Source organism: Mytilus galloprovincialis, chromosome 11 (assembly GCF_965363235.1).
Source record: "Mytilus galloprovincialis chromosome 11, xbMytGall1.hap1.1, whole genome shotgun sequence".
In the NCBI taxonomy this organism is placed as follows: Eukaryota; Metazoa; Mollusca; class Bivalvia; order Mytilida; family Mytilidae; genus Mytilus; species Mytilus galloprovincialis.
In genome coordinates this window covers 2,918,892-2,940,349 of record NC_134848.1, presented here as the reverse complement: position 1 = coordinate 2,940,349, position 21,458 = coordinate 2,918,892, and the positions used below count along the sequence as shown (strand labels likewise).

At 32.0% G+C, this 21,458-nt stretch overlaps 2 protein-coding genes across 2 annotated transcripts in view; both read left to right on the top strand.

Moving 5' to 3' along the window:
* The window catches only part of LOC143051962 (uncharacterized), a 467,775-nt gene that overhangs the window by 190,006 nt on the left and 256,311 nt on the right, over nucleotides 1-21,458 (top strand). The gene's annotated exons all lie outside the window — the stretch shown is intronic.
* Nucleotides 1-21,458, top strand: part of LOC143051533 (uncharacterized) — a 621,634-nt gene that overhangs the window by 562,626 nt on the left and 37,550 nt on the right. The window contains exon 10 of the mRNA XM_076224424.1: nucleotides 13,050-13,125. Within this exon, the coding sequence (XP_076080539.1) occupies nucleotides 13,050-13,125 (76 nt within the window). The remainder of the gene's footprint in view (nucleotides 1-13,049; nucleotides 13,126-21,458) is intronic.

Below are 21,458 nucleotides of genomic sequence, written 5' to 3'. Positions count from 1 at the left end.
GCATTGTATACTTTATATTTGTTGTTGGTTAAGGTTCACTGGTCTTTATGTCAAGTATAAATCAGACTATTCTGCATTGTATACTTTATATTTGTTGTTGGTTTAGGTTCACTGGTCTTTATGTCAAGTATAAATACGACCATTCTGCATTGTATACTTTATATTTGTTGTTGGTTAAGGTTCACTGGTCTTTATGTCAAGTATAAATAAGACTATTCTGCATTGTATACTTTATATTTGTTGTTGGTTTAGGTTCACTGTTCTTTATGTCAAGTATAAATCAGACTATTCTGCATTGTATACTTTATTTTTGTTGTTGGTTAAGATTCACTTGTCTTTATGTCAAGTATAAATAAGACTATTCTGCATTGTATACTTTATATTTGTTGTTGGTTAAGGTTCACTGGTCTTTATGTCAAGTAAAAATCAGACTATTCTGCATTGTATACTTTATATTTGTTGTTGGTTTAGGTTCACTGTACTTTTTGTCAAGTATAAATAAGACTATTCTGCATTGTATACTTTATATTTGTTGTTGGTTTAGGTTCACTGTACTTTATGTCAAGTATAAATAAGACCATTCTGAATTGTATACTTTATATTTGTTGTTGGTTTAGGTTTACTGGTCTTTATGTCAAGTATAAATAAGACTATTCTGCATTGTATACTTTATATTTGTTGTTGGTTTAGGTTTACTGTTCTTTATTTCAAGTATAAATAAGACTATTCTGCATTGTATACTTTATATTTGTTGCTTGTTTAGGTTCACTGGTCTTTATGTCAAGTATAAATAAGACCATTCTGCATTGTATACTTTATATTTGTTGTTGGTTTAGGTTTACTGGTCTTTATGTCAAGTATAAATAAGACTATTCTGCATTGTATACTTTATATTTGTTGTTGGTTTAGGTTCACTGTTCTTTATGTCAAGTATAAATAAGACTATTCTGCATTGTATACTTTATATTTGTTGTTGGTTAAGGTTCACTGTACTTTATGTCAAGTATAAATAAGACTATTCTGCATTGTATACTTTATATTTGTTGTTGGTTAAGGTTCACTGGTCTTTACGTCAAGTATAAATAAGACTATTCTGCATTGTATACTTTATATTTGTTGTTGGTTAAGGTTCACTGTACTTTACGTCAAGTATAAATAAGACTATTCTGCATTGTATACTTTATATTTGTTGTTGGTTAAGGTTCACTGGTCTTTATGTCAAGTATAAATAAGACCATTCTGCATTGTATACTTTATATTTGTTTTTGGTTAAGGTTCACTGGTCTTTATGTCAAGTATAAATAAGACTATTCTGCATTGTATACTTTATATTTGTTGTTGGTTAAGGTTCACTGGTCTTTATGTCAAGTATAAATAAGACTATTCTGCATTGTATACTTTATATTTGTTGTTGGTTTAGGTTTACTGGTCTTTATGTCAAGTATAAATAAGACTATTCTGCATTGTATACTTTATATTTTTTGTTGGTTAAGGTTCACTGGTCTTTATGTCAAGTATAAATAAGACTATTCTGCATTGTATACTTTATATTTGTTGTTGGTTAAGGTTCACTGGTCTTTATGTCAAGTATAAATAAGACTATTCTGCATTGTATACTTTATATTTGTTGTTGGTTTAGGTTTACTGGTCTTTATGTCAAGTATAAATAAGACTATTCTGCATTGTATACTTTATATTTGTTGTTGGTTTAGGTTCACTGTTCTTTATGTCAAGTATAAATAAGACTATTCTGCATTGTATACTTTATATTTGTTGTTGGTTTAGGTTCACTGGTCTTTATGTCAAGTATAAATAAGACTATTCTGCATTGTATACTTTATATTTGTTGTTGGTTAAGGTTCACTGGTCTTTAGATCAAGTATAAATAAGACTATTCTGCATTGTATACTTTATATTTGTTGTTGGTTTAGGTTCACTGGTCTTTATGTCAAGTATAAATAAGACTATTCTGCATTGTATACTTTATATTTGTTGTTGGTTAAGGTTCACTGTTCTTTATGTCAAGTATAAATAAGACTATTCTGCATTGTATACTTTATATTTTTTGTTGGTTTAGGTTCACTGTTCTTTATGTCAAGTATAAATAAGACTATTCTGCATTGTATACTTTATATTTGTTGTTGGTTAAGGTTTACTGGTCTTTATGTCAAGTATAAATAAGACTATTCTGCATTGTATACTTTATATTTGCTGTTGGTTAAGGTTTACTGTTCTTTATGTCAAGTATAAATAAGACTTTTCTGCATTGTATACTTTATATTTGTTGTTGGTTTAGGTTTGCTGGTCTTTATGTCAAGTATAAATAAGACTATTCTGCATTGTATACTTTATATTTGTTGTTGGTTTAGGTTCACTGGTCTTTATGTCAAGTATAAATAAGACTATTCTGCATTGTATACTTTATATTTGTTGTTGGTTTAGGTTCACTGGTCTCTATGTCAAGTATAAATAAGACTATTCTGCATTGTATACTTTATATTTGTTGTTGGTTTAGGTTTGCTGGTCTTTATGTCAAGTATAAATAAGACTATTCTGCATTGTATACTTTATATTTGTTGTTGGTTTAGGTTCACTGTTCTTTATGTCAAGTATAAATAAGACTATTCTGCATTGTATACTTTATATTTGTTGTTGGTTTAGGTTCACTGTTCTTTATGTCAAGTATAAATAAGACTATTCTGCATTGTATACTTTATATTTGTTGTTGGTTAAGGTTTACTGGTCTTTATGTCAAGTATAAATAAGACTATTCTGCATTGTATACTTTATATTTGTTGTTGGTTTAGGTTCACTGTTCTTTATGTCAAGTATAAATAAGACCATTCTGCATTGTATACTTTATATTTGTTGTTGGTTAAGGTTCACTGGTCTTTATGTCAAGTATAAATAAGACTTTTCTGCATTGTATACTTTATATTTGTTGTTGGTTTAGGTTCACTGGTCTTTATGTCAAGTATAAATAAGACCATTCTGCATTGTATACTTTATATTTGTTGTTGGTTAAGGTTCACTGGTCTTTATGTCAAGTATAAATAAGACTATTCTGCATTGTATACTTTATATTTGTTGTTGGTTAAGGTTCACTGGTCTTTATGTCAAGTATAAATAAGACTTTTCTGCATTGTATACTTTATAATTGTTGTTGGTTTAGGTTCACTGGTCTTTATGTCAAGTATAAATAAGACCATTCTGCATTGTATACTTTATATTTGTTGTTGGTTAAGGTTCACTGGTCTTTATGTCAAGTATAAATAAGACCATTCTGCATTGTATACTTTATATTTGTTGTTGGTTAAGGTTCACTGGTCTTTATGTCAAGTATAAATAAGACCATTCTGCATTGTATACTTTATATTTGTTGTTGGTTAAGGTTCACTGGTCTTTATGTCAAGTATAAATAAGACCATTCTGCATTGTATACTTTATATTTGTTGTTGGTTAAGGTTCACTGGTCTTTATGTCAAGTATAAATAAGACTATTCTGCATTGTATACTTTATATTTGTTGTTGGTTTAGGTTCACTGTTCTTTATGTCAAGTATAAATAAGACTATTCTGCATTGTATACTTTATATTTGTTGTTGGTTAAGGTTGACTGTTCTTTATGTCAAGTATAAATAAGACCATTCTGCATTGTATACTTTATATTTGTTGTTGGTTAAGGTTGACTGTTCTTTATGTCAAGTATAAATAAGACTATTCTGCATTGTATACTTTATATTTGTTGTTGGTTAAGGTAGACTGTTCTTTATGTCAAGTATAAATAAGACCATTCTGCATTGTATACTTTATATTTTTTGTTGGTTAAGGTTCACTGGTCTTTATGTCAAGTATAAATAAGACTATTCTGCATTGTATACTTTATATTTGTTGTTGGTTAAGGTTCCCTGTTCTTTATGTCAAGTATAAATAAGACTATTCTGCATTGTATACTTTATATTTGTTGTTGGTTTAGGTTCACTGTTCTTTATGTCAAGTATAAATAAGACTATTCTGCATTGTATACTTTATATTTGTTGTTGGTTAAGGTTTACTGGTCTTTATGTCAAGTATAAATAAGACTATTCTGCATTGTATACTTTATATTTGTTTTTGGTTAAGGTTCACTGTTCTTTATGTCAAGTATAAATAAGACTATTCTGCATTGTATACTTTATATGTGTTGTTGGTTAAGGTTTACTGTTCTTTATGTCAAGTATAAATAAGACTATTCTGCATTGTATACTTTATATTTGTTGTTGGTTAAGGTTCACTGGTCTTTATGTCAAGTATAAATAAGACCATTCTGCATTGTATACTTTATATTTGTTGTTGGTTAAGGTTCACTGGTCTTTATGTCAAGTATAAATAAGACTATTCTGCATTGTATACTTTATATTTGTTGTTGGTTAAGGTTCACTGTTCTTTATGTCAAGTATAAATAAGACTATTCTGCATTGTATACTTTATATTTGTTGTTGGTTAAGGTTCATTGTATAGATAAAATTGGTCGTATACTTTATTATTTATTGCATTATACATGTTATATATATATAGGTAACATTAATGCAACAACTACCTATTATTTATCGTTTTACATTGTACATGTTGTATAGGTAAAATTTATTCAACAGTTACCTATTATTTATTGCATTATACATGTTATAAAGGTAACATTAGTGCAATAATTTACCTATTATTTATCGTTTTGAACTATATAAGTAACATTAATGCAACAACTACCTATTATTTAATGTTTTATATGTATAATTAATGAAAGATTATTTGATTGTATTTCAGGGTAAGACTCCTTATGATCTGGTACAAATAGAAAAAAGAGATGATGAAGAGAAAAAAAGGAAGAAGGAAGAAGTGATGAACTTTCTTAAGGTAAATACTCTTGTCTTACTTTGAAAGATATTTACAGATTATGAGAGACAAAACAGACTTGGTACAAAGAAATTACAATTAAACAGTTGCCTGTAGTTTTCAATGTCATTGTAGTAATTTTTGTCAGTTAACAATGTAAGTTGACAATTCCAAGCTTGTTGCCTAATATACATGTTGGCATATGTGAAAGGCAAATGTTTAAAATCTGTGTTCTCATCTGTTGGATGTCTCTTATTTTTAGCTCACCTGGCCCAAAGGGCCAAGTGAGTTTTTCCATCACTTGGCATCATACGTCCGGCGTCGTCCAGCGTCGTTAACTTTTACAAAAATTTTTTCCTCTGAAATTAATGAGCTAAATTTCACCAAACTTGGCCACAATCATCATTGGGGTATCTAGTTTAAAAAATTGTGTCCGGTAACCCGCCAAACCAACCAAGATAGCCGCCATGGCTAAAAATAGAACATAGGGGTAAAATGCAGTTTTTGGCTTATAACTCAAAAACCAAAGCATTTAGAGCAAATCTGACATGGGGTAAAATTGTTAATCAGGTTAAGATCTATCTGCGCTGAAATTTTCAAATGAATCAGACAACCCGTTGTTGGGTTGCTGCCCCTAAATTGGTAATTTTAAGGAAATTTAACTGTTTTTGGTTGTTATCTTGAATATTATTATAGATAGAGATAAACTGTAAACTGCAATAATGTTCAGCAGAGTAAGATTTACAAATAAGTCAACAGGACCAAAATGGTCAGTTGACCCCTTTAGGAGTTATTGCCCTTTATAGTCAATTTTTAACCATTTTTCTGAAATTTTAGTATTCTTTTACAAAAATCTTCTCCTCTGAAACTACTAGGCCAAATTTAACCAAACTTGGCCACAATCATCATTGGGGTATCCAGTTTAAAAATTGTGTCCCAAACCAACCAAGATGGCCGCCATGGCTAAAAATAGAACAATGGGGTAAAATGCAGTTTTAGGCTTATTACTAAAAAAACAAAGCATTTAGAGCAAATCTGACAGGGGTTAAATTGTTTATCAGGTCAAGATCTATCTGCCCTGAAATGTTCAGATGAATCGGACAACCCGTTGTTTGGTTCTGCCCCTAAATTGATAATTTTAAGGACATTTTACTCGTTTTGGTTTTTATCTTGAATATTATTATAGATAGAGATAAACTGTAAACAGCAATAATGTTCAGCAGAGTAAGATTTACAAATAAGTCAAACGACCGAAATGATCAGTTGACCCCTTTAGAGTTATTGCCCTTTATAGTATATTTTTAACCATTTTTCGTAAATCTTAGTAATCTTTTACAAAAATCTTCTCCTCTGAAACTACTGGGCCAAATTAATCCAAACTTAGCCACAATCATCTTTGGGGTATTTAGTTAAAAAAAATGTGTGGCGTGACCCTGCCAACCAACCAAGATGGCCGCCATGGCTAAAAATAGAACATAGGGGTAAAATGTAGATTTTGGCTTATAACTCTTAAAACCAAAGCATTTACAGGAAATCTGACATGGGGGTAAAATAATCTATTAGGTCAAGATCTATTTGCCCTGAAATCTTCAGACAAATCGGACAACCCGTTGTTGGGTTGCAGCCCCTGAATTAGTAGTTTTAAGGACATTTTGCAGTTTTTGCTTATTTTCTTAAATATTATTATAGATATAGATCATGATAAATAAACTTTAAACAGCAATAATGTTCAGCAAAGTAAGATCTACAAATAGATCAACATGACCAAAATTGTCAGTTAACCAATTAAGGAGTTATTGCCCTTTATAGTCAATTTTTAACCAATTTTTCTAAAATTTTAGTATTCTTATAAAAAATCTTCTCCTCAGAAACTTCTTGGCCAAATTTAACCAAACTTAGCCACAATCATCATTTGGCTATCTAGTTTTAAAAATGTGTGGTGTGACCCTGCCAAACCAAGATGGCCGCCATGGCTAAAAATAGAACATAGGGGTAAAATGTAGATTTTGGCTTATTACTCTAAAACCAAAGCATTTAGAGCAAATCTGACATGGGGTAAAATAATCTATTGGGTCAAGATCTATATGCCCTGAAATTTTCAGACAAAACAGACAACCTGTTGTTGGGTTGCTGCCCCAGAATTAGTAATTTTAAGGACATTTTTGCAGTTTTTAACCGGATTTTTGTGACAAAAATGTCGGTTATTGATTTGGGGATGTACGGCGGGCGGTTGGATAATCGGGTGGGAGGGAAAAATGGAGTTTCCAGTCGTGTCCGTGCATTTACGCATGAATTGTTCTTCCAAAGCTTCCCAAATTTTAATATGTTGTTACTGATGACAAAATGGAGGTCAAGTTCAATAATGACGATTTTGACTTTTACATTTCAAGAGTTATGGTTCTTGAAAGATTAAAAATGGAGTTACCAGTTGTGTCCGTGCATTTAAATATGAACTGTTCTACCAAAGCTTCCCAAATTTTAATATGTTGTTACTGATGACAAAAATGAGGTCAAGTTTAATAATGACGATTTTGACTTTTACTGTTCAGGAGTTATGGTTCTTGAAAGATTGAAAAATGGTGTTTCCAGTCGTGTCCGTGCATTTTCTCATGAACAATTCAACCAAAGCTTTTGATTTTTTTTTATGTTGTTACTGATGACAAAATAGAGGTCAAGTTCAATAATGACGATTTTGACTTTTACTGTTCAGGAGTAATGGTTCTTGAAAGATCGTAAAATGGCGTTTCCATTCACGTTGTTGAATTTACTCATGAACCATTCAATCTAAACTTTTCAAATTTTAATATGTTGATACTGATGACAAAATAGAGGTCAAATTTGATATTGACGATTTTCACTTTCACCATTTATCAGTAATGGTTCTTGTGATTTTGCCAGGACACAAATCAATGTTAATAAATCCGGTTTGCTGTCGTTGTGACAGCCTCTTGTTGGTTATTATCTTGAATATAATAATAGATAGAGATAAACTGTAAACAGCAATAATGTTCAGCAAAGTAAGATCTACAAATAAGTCAACATGACCAAAATTTCAGTTTACCCCTTAAGGAGTTATTGCCCTTTATAGTCATTTTTATGCCCCATCTACGATAGTAGTAGGGGCATTATGTTTTCTGGTCTTTGCGTTCGTTCGTCCGTCCGTCTGTCTGTTCGTCCGTCCGTCTGTCCCATGTTATGTTAAAGTTTTTGGTCGAGGTAGTTTTTGATGAAGTTGAAGTCCAATCGACTTCAAACTTTGTACACATGTTCCCTATGATATGATCTTTCAAATTGTAATGCCAAATTAGAGTGTTAACCCCTATTTCACGGTCCATTGAACATAGAAAATGATAGTGCGAGTGGGGCATTCGTGTACTGTGGACACATTCTTGTTTAACAAATTTTCATAAATTTTTGTAAATTTTTAGAATATGTTTTCCACTGTAATTACTGGGCCAAGTTCATTATAGATAGAGATAATTGTAGCAAGAAGAATGTCCAGTAAAGTTAGATCTACAAACACATCATGATCACCAAAACACAATTTTGTCATGAATTTATCTGTGTCCATTGTGTAATATGCACATAGACCAAGGTGAGAGACACAAGCTCTCGAGAGCCTCTAGTTTTATACACCAGTCAAAATTTTGACGGGACATATTATGGTATACAAATGTCCGGTGTCTGTCTGTCTGTCCGGCATAAACATGTCGCACCATAACTTGAGAACGCCTTATTTAAATTTCGTGAAACTTAATATAGTTGTTTCTTATGATGGTCAAATGATTTTATACTTTTTGGTAAAAATAAGATTTAAACTTTATGAGTTACGGCACTTTGTAACTAAAACAGTGGTGTGATTCTTTTTCACATGTCGCACCGTATCTCAAAAACGATTCTTGATTATTGCTTGATTATTGCTTAAAACTTTACACACTTCTTAGTTACATTATAATCTGTTTATCACTTTTTGGTGATGATTAAAAATTTCATTTTTGAGTTATTGAGTATTTTGTAAAAAAGGGGGAGTTTTTTTTTACATGTTGCGCCGTATCTCAAAAATAATTTATGATTATTACTTAAAACTTTACACACCTCTTTGTTATATTAATCTAAAGATCTGTATACTTTTTGGTGATGACTCAAAATTTTATTTTGAGTTATTGAGTATTTTGTAAAAAGGATCTGTTGTAAATAGACTATTTTCATATTACTGACTTTTGACTCCGGATATATGTTCCATTTTTGTCTCGCCTGTGACGAAAGTCACAGAGTGAGACATAGGTATTACTATCTGGCGACGGCGTTAACTATTTGTATAAAACTTTATATTTCAGAAGATAGAAGACCTGGATGCTTCATACTTTGTATACAGATACCTTATGTTAGGAAGTTTCTGTCTGTCATATGTCCATTGTCCTTGACCTCATTTTCATGGTTCAGTGAATGCTTGAAAAAAAAATGGATTTTTTGTTATGTGAATTTCTCACTTATGAGTAAAAGGATAACTATATTTGGTATATGGGTTCCTTGCAATGTCTACATTTCCGTCAGATAGGGTTCACCTGACCTCCACCTCATTTCATGGATCAGTGATCAAGGTTAAAGTTATGTGATTAGGTCCATTTCTCGGATACTCTAAGCAGTAGGTCAGCTATGTATGGTGTATAGAATGATTGTAAGGGGTACATATCAGTCTGGCAGGTTTCATCTGACCTTGACCTCATTTTCACAGTTCATTGGTTAATGTTAAGTTTTTGTGTTTTGGTCTGTTTTTCTAATACTATAAGCAATAGGTCAACAATATTTGGTGTATGGATTAATGATTGTAAGGTGTACATGTCTGTCTGGCAGGTGTCATTTGTCCTTGACCTCATTTTCATGGTTCATTGGTCAATGTTAAGTTTTTGTGTTATGGTCTGTTTTTCTAATACTATAAGCAATAAATCGACTATATCATGTGTATGGAATGAATGCAAGGTCTACATGTCTGTCTGGCAGGTGTCATTACTTGACCTCATTTTCATGGTTCATTGGTCAATGTTAAGTTTTCATGGTTTGGTCTTTTTCTTGTGTACTATAAGCAATAGGTCAACTATGTTTGGTGTATGGAATGATTGAAAGGTGTATATGTCTGTCTGGCAGGGTTCATCTGACCTTGACCTCATTTTCATGGTTCGTTGGTCAGTGTTTAGTTTTCCTGTTTAAGTCTGCTTCTTAGATACTATAAGCAATAAGGTCAACTTTATTTGATGCATGGAATGATTGTAAGGTGTACATGTCTGTCTGACTTGGTTTATATGACCTTGACCTCATTTTCATGGATCATTAATAATTTTAAGTTTATGTGATACTTGTAGTGAAACTTTATCTTTAGGACTATCAACATAAAACCAATCATGGTTAGTAAAGCAGGCGAGACATTTCAGCGGGTGCACTCTTGTCAGAAATATTTCGTGTTACTTTTCTAAAAACCATATATACTTATATTGGGTGAATGCCCCCCAGACTAGGCAAGTTATTCGGGGGTCAAGAGACCTTTTGTCTATAATTTTGAAAACCATTATAAAGAGAAAATCTGACAAGAGCTAAAATATTCAGGATGTTGAGCTCTGCAAATTGTCTATACTTGTCAAAACCATCAGATGACTTCTTGTAGGATTTATTGCCCTCAAATGACAAATTTTACCATTTTTTTAATTTTTGCCTACTATCTTGAAAACCATAATAGATACAGCGGTGAAGATGATGAACAAGACAAATTCTACAGATAGGTCAACATGGTCAAAATTGTCTATAGACTCCTTATTAGAGTTATTGCCCTTCGCTGATGATTTTGACCAATCTTTCCGTTTTTTGCCTTCTATCTTAAAACTATATTAGACAGATAGAAAATTAGCTAGACAAAAATGATCAGCGAAACAAAATCTACAATGAAGACAATATGGAAGAAATGGTTAGACGACTCCTTTTTGGAGTTATTGCCCTTAAAAGACGATTTTCACTTATTTTTGTGTTTTGTCATAAATGATAGAAAATTATAATAGTTAAATATACACTTTAAATCACAAAATGATCAGCAAATCAAGATCTACTAACAATTCAAATTTTGCCGATATAGTTAAGTAGAATGACTCTTTATAGGAGTGATTGCCCTTAAATGAGGATTTTGTTTATCTTCTTTTGTGTTTTGAGCAAAAACTAAAGAAGTTAGAGAGAAACTAAATAGGCTATATGATAAGCAATACGAGATCATCTAAACTGATTTTTGTCGTGAATTCTATTCTTGTCTACAATGTTGGAGAGTGTCTGTTGTTGAATATGCACATAGACCAAGGTGAGCGACACAGGCTCTTTAGAGACTCTATTTAAAAGTTATCTAGTAAATACAATCTAGTTAATCCTGCAGCCATATTAATTTTTATGCAAGGAGAAGTATTTAGATATATATTGAAATTCTCAAAACAGAAAGAGTTGTTCAACATGTTCAACAAGAAAAAAAAGATATATATATATATCTGTCATTTGTGGATAGATGTCTTATTGGCAGTCTTACCCCAGATGTCTATAGTTTTATACCATATTCATTATACATGTATTAGAATATTATTATTAGTATATTAGTAAAACTTTATAAAACAAATTCTCTTAATAATACAATAAATATGTCTCCTGTCTTACACACTTGATAATATATAAATTAATGTATAAATATGTTGTCTAATTTTTTCTTCACTGTAAAAAGTTAAGAAGACACTTTAAATATCACTATTTTGAACTAAATGTGCATGGTGGAAATTCTAATGCAATGTACTTACCAAAAGATGTTTCCATAAATATTTGTTAAAACATCAATCTTCCTTAATCCAAAAGTCATGCCATCAGAAGAATACACTGCACTATTCAATGTCTATACAGTTATTAGTAAACATCCATTGTAAAATTCTTATTTTATTCATGATAGCTAGAAGACATCTTTGCTTGCCATGTGCATGCTCAAGGCCAGTTCAAATTTTAACTTTGTTTGAGGTTTTTTAGGGTATTATGACAGTGTGATCCCTTTTAACATTTGCCCCTAATCATGCTAATAATAACTATTAATTACCAAAATCTTGAATATTTGATATATCTTATAATAAAAAAATACTGTTTGTTTTTTTATTTTTATGTTATGAGTTAAAGTAAATACCTGTAAAAAAATGTATAAAAACATCTGCTTCCCTTAATTTTGCCTCAAACTCTGTGTACATTTACAATAAAATTTCCTGTCTTCTTGTACTTTACACATGTACACAGAGATAAATTGAAAACAGATGGGGCACATAACATTTATATCACCAGCTCATATTTCTAATTGCTCAACTTTTGCTCAACTTTTGCTCAACTACATGAAAAGTTAAACCAAAGATCAATTGCTCAACTTTTCTTCAACTACAAAAAAAAAAATCAAAGTCTAAATGCTCAACTTTTGCTCAACTATATGAAAACCAAAGATCAATTGCTCAACTCTTCCTCAACTTAATGGCCAGGTTCAGTTGAGGGCCAGTTGAGCAACATCTATCAAACATACAGTGCTTGGCAAGGTTTGAGTTGAGCTATAAAATTGAGAATGGAAATGGGGAATGTGTCAAAGAGACAACAACCCAACCATAGAGCAGACAACAGCAGAAGGTCACCAACAGGTCTTCAATGCAACGAGAAATTCACGCACCCGGAGGCGTCCTTCAGCTGGCCCCTAAACAAATATATACTAGTTCAGTGATAATGAACACCATACTAAACTCCAAATTGTACACAAGAAACTAAAAGTTAAAATAATACAAGACTAACAAAGGCCAGAGGCTCCTGACTCGGGACAGGGGCAAAAATGCGGCGGGGTTAAACATGTTTGTGAGATCTCAACCCTCCCCCTATACCTCTAGTCAATGCAGAAAGGTAAACGCATAACAATACGCATTAAAATTCAGTTCAAGAGAAGTTCGAGTCTGATGTCAGAAGATGTAACCAAAGAAAGCTGCTCAACACCTAGCCCTCAACTATTTTGCTTAAAACAGCTAGCCCTCAACTGTCCTCCACATAGCCCTCAACTAGCCCTCAACTTTTTTTTCTGTAGGAGTATTAAACTATTTGACAACTTTTCACATGGGTTATGATAGTTTATAGCTTATTTTTCTTTTGTAGACTGTCATGTCAAAGACATCCCCAGAAGTGACTCCTGACACCTATTTACAGGAACCTGCAGCACCAGTAGTTGAAGGTAATTATCTAATGTAAATTATTCAGATACCGACTGAAATGATTAATAATTACTTGTTTCTAATATACGGATATTTGTTGTCCTAAGTACATCCATACACTACAAAAGTCAAAAAGTCTGAAAAGACCAGTTTTTGTCTTGATTTGCATGAACTTTTACTCGACATTCTCCAAAAGTATGACTTGTGTCTTAATTTTTCTTGACAAATTCTCATTTATATCAAATTTGTATGAAAGAGGGACGAAAGATACCAAAGGGACAGTCAAACTCATAAATCTAAAACAAACTGACAACGCCATGGCTAAAAATAAAAAAGACAAACAGAAAAACAATAGTACACACGACACAACATAGAAAACTAAAGAATAAACAACACGAACCCCACCAAAAACTAGGGGTGATCTCAGGTGCTCCGGAAGGGTAAGCAGATCCTGCTCCACATGTGGCACCCGTGAAATTTACTCGACATATTCTTGACATTCAGAATATAGTCTGAAAATTTCTTGACATATTCTTGACATTTGAATACTGTCTTGAAATTTCTCGACATATTCTCGACATCCTTATTTTTTCTCAGTATGGCTTGACATATTCTGAACATTTTGAATTGTGTCTTAAATTTACTTGACAGTTCTGAGTTTTACAAATCATGACCAATATTCATCATATAACTTTAATCTTTATTTCTCTTTACATAATATACTGTTGTTTTCAGTTACACTTCTTACAACAAATATGAAAGTTATACATGTGAAATTTGGTATCGAAATATTTTTACAAATGCATATATGGTATGAAATTTAATGTATAAAATAATTTAAATGTGGGTGTGTTGATATAAAACAATTTAAATGCGGGTTTTTAAAAAATTACAAATTTTGATTCCTAAAACTCTTATTAATTAAATGATTTTAAAAACCCAATCATACTGTAGACATATTTCATTCTACATTCATAATATTCAAGGTTAATATGGTAAATATTCATTGTACAAAAATGTGGTTTATATAAATAGCAAATTATGATGATATACAAATCATTCATTTAACAGAAGAAACATTTGTGTAATGTCATTTGTTGGAAAATATATAAAGTATTACACATGGACAGGATGTTCCACACCCCAGAATACACGCCACTGTCAAAAAGAAATTACTGATTTACCTGTGATCAGCCATACAACTTATCAGTTGTCGACCATTCCAAAGATTAAAAGAAAATTATTATCTACTCCAGGAATGATACAAAAAAGTATTCATAATGGGTCCCATCAATGATTTCTATAAAAATCATTAGTCTTATGAAGTGGATCTCAAACAGACATGCATAATATAGATCTAAACATTTTGTTTTCCTTTTAGGAAGGAGTTATCACAAAATTTGTTTGATAAAAAATTATAAAATTCAAAACTCAAAATTTATATAAAAAATGTTTATTGGTTGTTCTAAAACATGAATAAGGTTTTTAAATCAAGATGAGAACAAATTCTTTGATCTACACGAAAGCCCCCCCCCCCCCCCCCTTCTGGTCACATTTTAAAACTGCCTTCTAGACACCTATTTTAGTAAAGCAAATTTGACTGGCAGTTTTGCAAAATGGCAAAAATCTAAATGCTGTTTGTCAGTTACTTCCAATTGAAAACAATTAATTATAGTACATTTAATAAAAATAAATCAAAATTAAACTACATGGGGTATTATTCAGGGTATTCCAACTTAGGTGCACAAAAAGGGTATCTTACTATACCAAATTAATTCTTGATTCTGTTTAGTTTAGCCATAATAAAAAGGAGTATATAAATGTAATAGAATGTTATAAACAGGTGCAGAATAACTCCAGACACATTTCAGGCGAAATTTATACGGTTGAGATAGTGTCAAGACATATTTAAGACTGTCAAGAATGTGTCGAGACATATTCAGACATTATTTAGAATGTCAAGAATATGTCAAGACACATTCAGACATTATTAGGAATGTCAAGAATATGTCAAGACAGATCGAGACAAATTCAAGACAGTCAAGAATTGGTCGAGACTAATCCAGACTCTTATCAGATGATACAGGAAATGTCGAGAAATTTTAAGACAATATTCATACTGTCAAGACACTTGTCAAGAAAAATCAAGAACCTTATTAGACAAATCAATACTATGTCAAGAATTTTTAAAAATTATTCATACAAATGAAGAATGTCGAGTAAAAATTCATGCAAATTCAGACAAAAACTGGTCTTTTCAGACTTTTTGACTTTTGTAGTGATACTTTTCTGAGAGTATTGCCACAGTGGGATATAGCTGATCTGCTTAAGACAAGTACATGGATGTTTTATGTTCTGCCTACAATAGTAGAGGGTCATGATGTTTTCTTGTTTGTGCGTCTCTCCCAGTTATTTGAAATAAACATGCAGTTTGTGATCTCATCAACTTGAAACTTAGTTAATATATACATGATATATAACTCAAGCAATTTAATATTTGATAAAAATTACGAATGGAAACGGGGAATGCTTCAAAGGAACTTCAACCAGATCAAAAAGCATAAAACAGCCCAAGGCCTCCCATTGGTCTCTAACACAGCAAGAAAATCCCACACCTAGAGGCTGCTTCAGCTGGCCCCTAAGCTTTAATGTACTGTAAATTCAGAAATTATTGCGAGGTTTTTATTATTGCGAATAATGCGACTGAGTTGTAAACGCAATAATTAAAACTCGCATTTTGTAATATTTGAACTGACTTAAGCATGACTTTTCTCAAAATCGTAAAAATTAAAATCGCATTCAAGTGTAAAATGACAAAATCGCAATAATAAATGCACACAATAATTTCTGAATTTACAGTATACAAGCATTTTTGCACCTGTCCCAAGTCAGGAGCCTCAACTAAAATAAACTATCAGTATTCACAAAGTGTGGAATAATAAAATAGATAAAATAAATTGGCAGGATATCACGCAATTACGTATTGAAGGGTTTCTTTGCAAGTACAAACTGATGGACGCCACTGGTGGATCAATAATTGTTCTCATGGACGTTTGTTGAGATTTGTGCTCTATCTGCAATTTTATGTCTAATTTTTTTAAGGGACTTGTGTCTGTCTTTTCATGTTGGCTCTAATGCTAATAAGGGGAAGCTGAAATGCTGAAAACCAGCCATTGGCTCAACTGGATTTATAAATAAGTAGTTTTTGGCATATTAATACATTGACACATAGACGGATAGACACATTGACCAGTTTACCTATTAAAAAATCGACATATTAATCAATTGCCATATTAAAACACTGACAGATCATCATCTCAAAATTGAGGTATCAAAAAGAGGATCAAATTCAAACATTGACACAAAGACATATGGACACATTGACCAGTTGACAAATTAACAGTAGGACAAGTACATACCAAAACTAACTTGTCCGAATAAAATTGTTACTTGTCCAAATTTTTTTAATTATACAAAAATTTACATTTTGAGTTGATTAAAGGAACAAAACGACTTTAAATAATAAAATAGAATTTGATGAATTTCTTTTAAAATACTTTTCAAAAATATGAGTCAAGTACAACTGAATCTAGTCATGTCACAAGACTTATGTTCTAGTTTTCACCAATGCCAGTCTCATCAGAATCTAAACATTAGGCACCATCTGATAGGCCAATGTACACTCAATGGATTTGTATCCTGTTTTTTTTAGTTGAAAAAAGTTTTATTCAAATGCAATCAATAAAAAGAAGATAAGGTCCGATTGCCAATGAGAAAACTCTCAACAAGAGACCTAAATGACACAGAAATTAACAACTATAGGTCACTTATGATCAAATATGATTGTGTGAATTTTATGAAATTATGGTAAATAAAAAAAATATTTTTGTGAAAAAAATACCGGTATGGGTAAGAAAATGCTATACTGATTTGTCTTGATCCCAAATTGTCTCCTGTCTTGCCAGACTGTCAATCATGTCTTCTAAATATGTGTCTTACGTTGCCAAATTGTCTTAAACTTTGAGCTAAACCTGTCCAGGTGACGAACTGTACTGTAAAGTTACCTTATCTATTAACTTTGGCAACGTAAGACACATATTTAGAAGACATGATTGACAGTCTGGCAAGACAGGAGACAATTTGGGATCAAGACAAATCAGTATAGCATTTTCTTACCCATACCGGTATTTTTTTCACAAAAATATTTTTTTTATTTACCATAATTTCATAAAATTCACACAATCATATTTGATCATAAGTGACCTATAGTTGTTAATTTCTGTTAATTTCATGAATTTGACCTACCGAATTAGACTATTTACCGGATTTGTAATCACATAAGCAACACGACGGGTGCCGCATGTGGAGCAGGATCTGCTTACCCTTCCGGAGCACCTGAGATCACCCCTAGTTTTTGGTGGGGTTCGTGTTGTTTATTCTTTAGTTTTCTATGTTGTGTCATGTGTACTATTGTTTTTCTGTTTGTCTTTTTCATTTTTAGCCATGGCGTTGTCAGTTTGTTTTAGATTTATGAGTTTGACTGTCCCTTTGGTATCTTTCGTCCCTCTTCTATAACGCGCAGCATTGATTTGGATCAGTAAGACTGGTTTCCGAGAATAGTGTACTTTTGACCTGTTAAAAAGTACCTTACAAAGAACCAGTTTAAAATATCGATTGCAAGTAAACATGTCGAAGAAAAAGGTTTTGCATTTGAATAGACAGAAATCAGAAACATGTCAAACTAATATTTGTTTTGTTTGTTTGTTGTTTATAATTATACTTTGTTCATTAAAGTTTGATGAAGTTTATTTTCTGCAGACAAATTGTACTTTTCCCAATGGACAAGCTTGATACAGCTTTTACTTGTCCGACCTTTTTTCCCTCTGGTATCGGTCAATTGGACAAGCGTTAGTGTCGAGGCCTGCATATTGCTATATTGACACACTGACAGATTAACACTTTTACAGATTCATACATCAGCACATTGACATATCGACAAACTGACAGGTCAACACAAAACAGACTCTATCAATTGGCATATTGCTTCACTGACAAATCAAGACATAAACATATTCATACATCAGCACATTGTCATATTGACACACTGACAGATTAGAAAAAATAACAGACTCGTATATCGACTCATTGACATATTGAAACACTGACAGATTAACACATCAACTGACTCATACATCAACATTTGATATATCAACACATTGACAGACTCACACAACAGCACATAGACATATTGACACACTAACAGATTTAATACATCAACACGTTGATATATTGATACACTGACAGATCAACATATTAACAGACTGGTACATCAACACATTGACATTTTGACACACTAACAAATCAACATATAAACACACTCAAACATTAAAAAGTTGACATATTGACACACTGACAAATCGACAAATAAACAGACCCAAACATCAAGAGTCGAACTTCTCTTGAACTGAATTTTAATGTGCGTATTGTTTATGCGTTTACTTTTCTATATTGGTTAGAGGTATAGGGGGAGGGTTGAGATCTCACAAACATGTTTAACCCCGCCGCGTTTTTGCGCCTGTCCCAAGTCAGGAGCCTCTGGCCTTTGTTAGTCTTGTATTATTTTAATTTTAGTTTCTTGTGTACAATTTGGAAATTAGTATGGCGTTCATTGTCACTGAACTCCGGGTGAGGGAATTTCTCGCTACATTGAAGACCTGTTGGTGACCTTCTGCTGTTGTTTTTTTCATTTGGTCGGGTTGTTGTCTCTTTGACACATTCCCCATTTCCATTCTCAATTTATCAGCACCAGGGTTGGCAAAAACCCGGGTTTTATGAGTATTGCCCAGCCCCGTGGGAAATACTGGGAAAACCCGGGTTTTACTGGGTTTTAGTGGGTAATACTGGGCAATATTGGGTAAATAAAATACTAGTCTGAATTTTATAGAGGATTCAGTGATCAAACACAAATTTTATACATTTAAGAAATATATAACCTTTTGTGTTTGTCTGCATTGATAAAACTGTAAATCATAATGCCAAAAACTTTTTTTTTAAATTAATATAACTCCTATTAAGAATAAACAATTACATGTAAGAAAAATTACATTTAAATAGTGTATATATAATTATTATTATATGTACTGTCACTAATTAGTAAGTAATTATTCTGATTAGAATGCAGATTTGTTTATGTAACAATAATCAGCCCTTTCAATTTTATAAGTGTTAATGGCATGACCCCATGGGTGTTTATTTAGCAATATGACAAATGTATGAATGTATAACATTTAAATTAACAATTCATTTAAACATGCAATCATTTTTTTCTTTCGAAGTATGGATTATTTAAACAATTCTTGGTAATTTACAAGGTTTCCTTAAATGTGCAAATCTTGTATTCCGGCTACATAGAATGAAATTGAATTTTTAATTCTTTAAGAAATGACTGTCAATGGTTATCTGTATAAAAAGTATATATTTAGCTGTAATACTATGAAACTACACCAAGACTTTACTATTTTATATTAAAATAAGCTTAAAAAATCATATTGCCCAGTTATGCCCAGTATTCCTAATTTCTGGGAGTATTGCCCAGCCCGGGAAAACCCGGTTTTTCCCACCCGGGAATACCCGGGCGGGTAATACTTTGCCAACCCTGATCAGCACATATACATATTGACACATAGACAAATTTAACACATTAAAAGATTCACACTGACAAATCAACATATTACAAGACTCGTACATCAACACAATGACATATTGAACAGACATATTTAGATATTGACACACTGACAGATCAACATATTACAAGACTCTCACTTCAACAAACTGACATATCGACACACTGACAGATCAACACTTTAACACATATATATAATCACGCTGATAGATCAACACATTGACAGGCTCATAATTATCAACACATTGACATATTGACACACTTCCATATCAACAAATAACCAGATTCATACAACAACACATTGACATATTGACACACTGAGAGATCAACATCTTACCAGACTCCAACATCAACACATTGACATATTGACACACTGACATATCAACATATAACCAGACTTAAACATCACCTCATTGAAATCTTGACACACTTACATATCAACATATAACCAGATTCATACATCAACACATTGACATCTTGACACACTTTCATATCAATATATAACCAGACTCAAACATCAACACATTGACATCTTGACACACTTACATATCAACATATAACCAGATTCAGACATCAACACATTGACATATAGACACATTTACATATCAACATATAACCAGACTTAAACATCAACACATTGACATATTGACACACTGACATATCAACATATAACCAGATTCAGACATCAACACATTGACATCTTGACACACTTACATATCACCATTTTGCCAGGCTAAAACATCAACACATTGACATATTGACACACTTACATATCAACAATTAACCAGACCCAAACATCAACACATTGACATATTGACACACTTACATATCAACATATAATCAGACTTAAACATCAACACATTTACATATTGACACACTTACATATCAACATATAACCAGATTCATACATTAACACATTGACATATTGACACACTTACAAATCAACATATAACCAGACTTAAACATCAACACATTGACATATTGACACACTTACATATCAACCTATAACCAGATTCATACATTAACACATTGACATATTGACACACTTACATATCAACATATAACCAGACTCATACATCAACACATTGACATATTGACACACTGACATATCAACATATAACCAGACACATACATCAACACATTGACATATTGACACACTTACATATCAACATATAACCAGACTCATACATCAACACATTGACATATTGACACACTGACATATCAACATATAACCAGACTCATACATCAACACATTGACATATTGACACACTGACATATCAACATATAACCAGACTCAAACATCAACACATTGACATACTGACACACTTACATATCAACATATAACCAGATTCATACATCAACACATTGACATATTGATACACTTACATATCAACATATAACCAGACTCAAACATCAACACATTGACATATTGATACACTTACATATCAACATATAACCAGATTCATACATCAACACATTGACATATTGACACACTTACATATCAACATATAACCAGACTCATTCATCAACACATTGACATATTGACACACTGACATATCAACATATAACCAGACTCATACATCAACACATTGACATATTGACACACTGACATATCAACATATAACCAGACTCAAACATCAACACATTGACATACTGACACACTTACATATC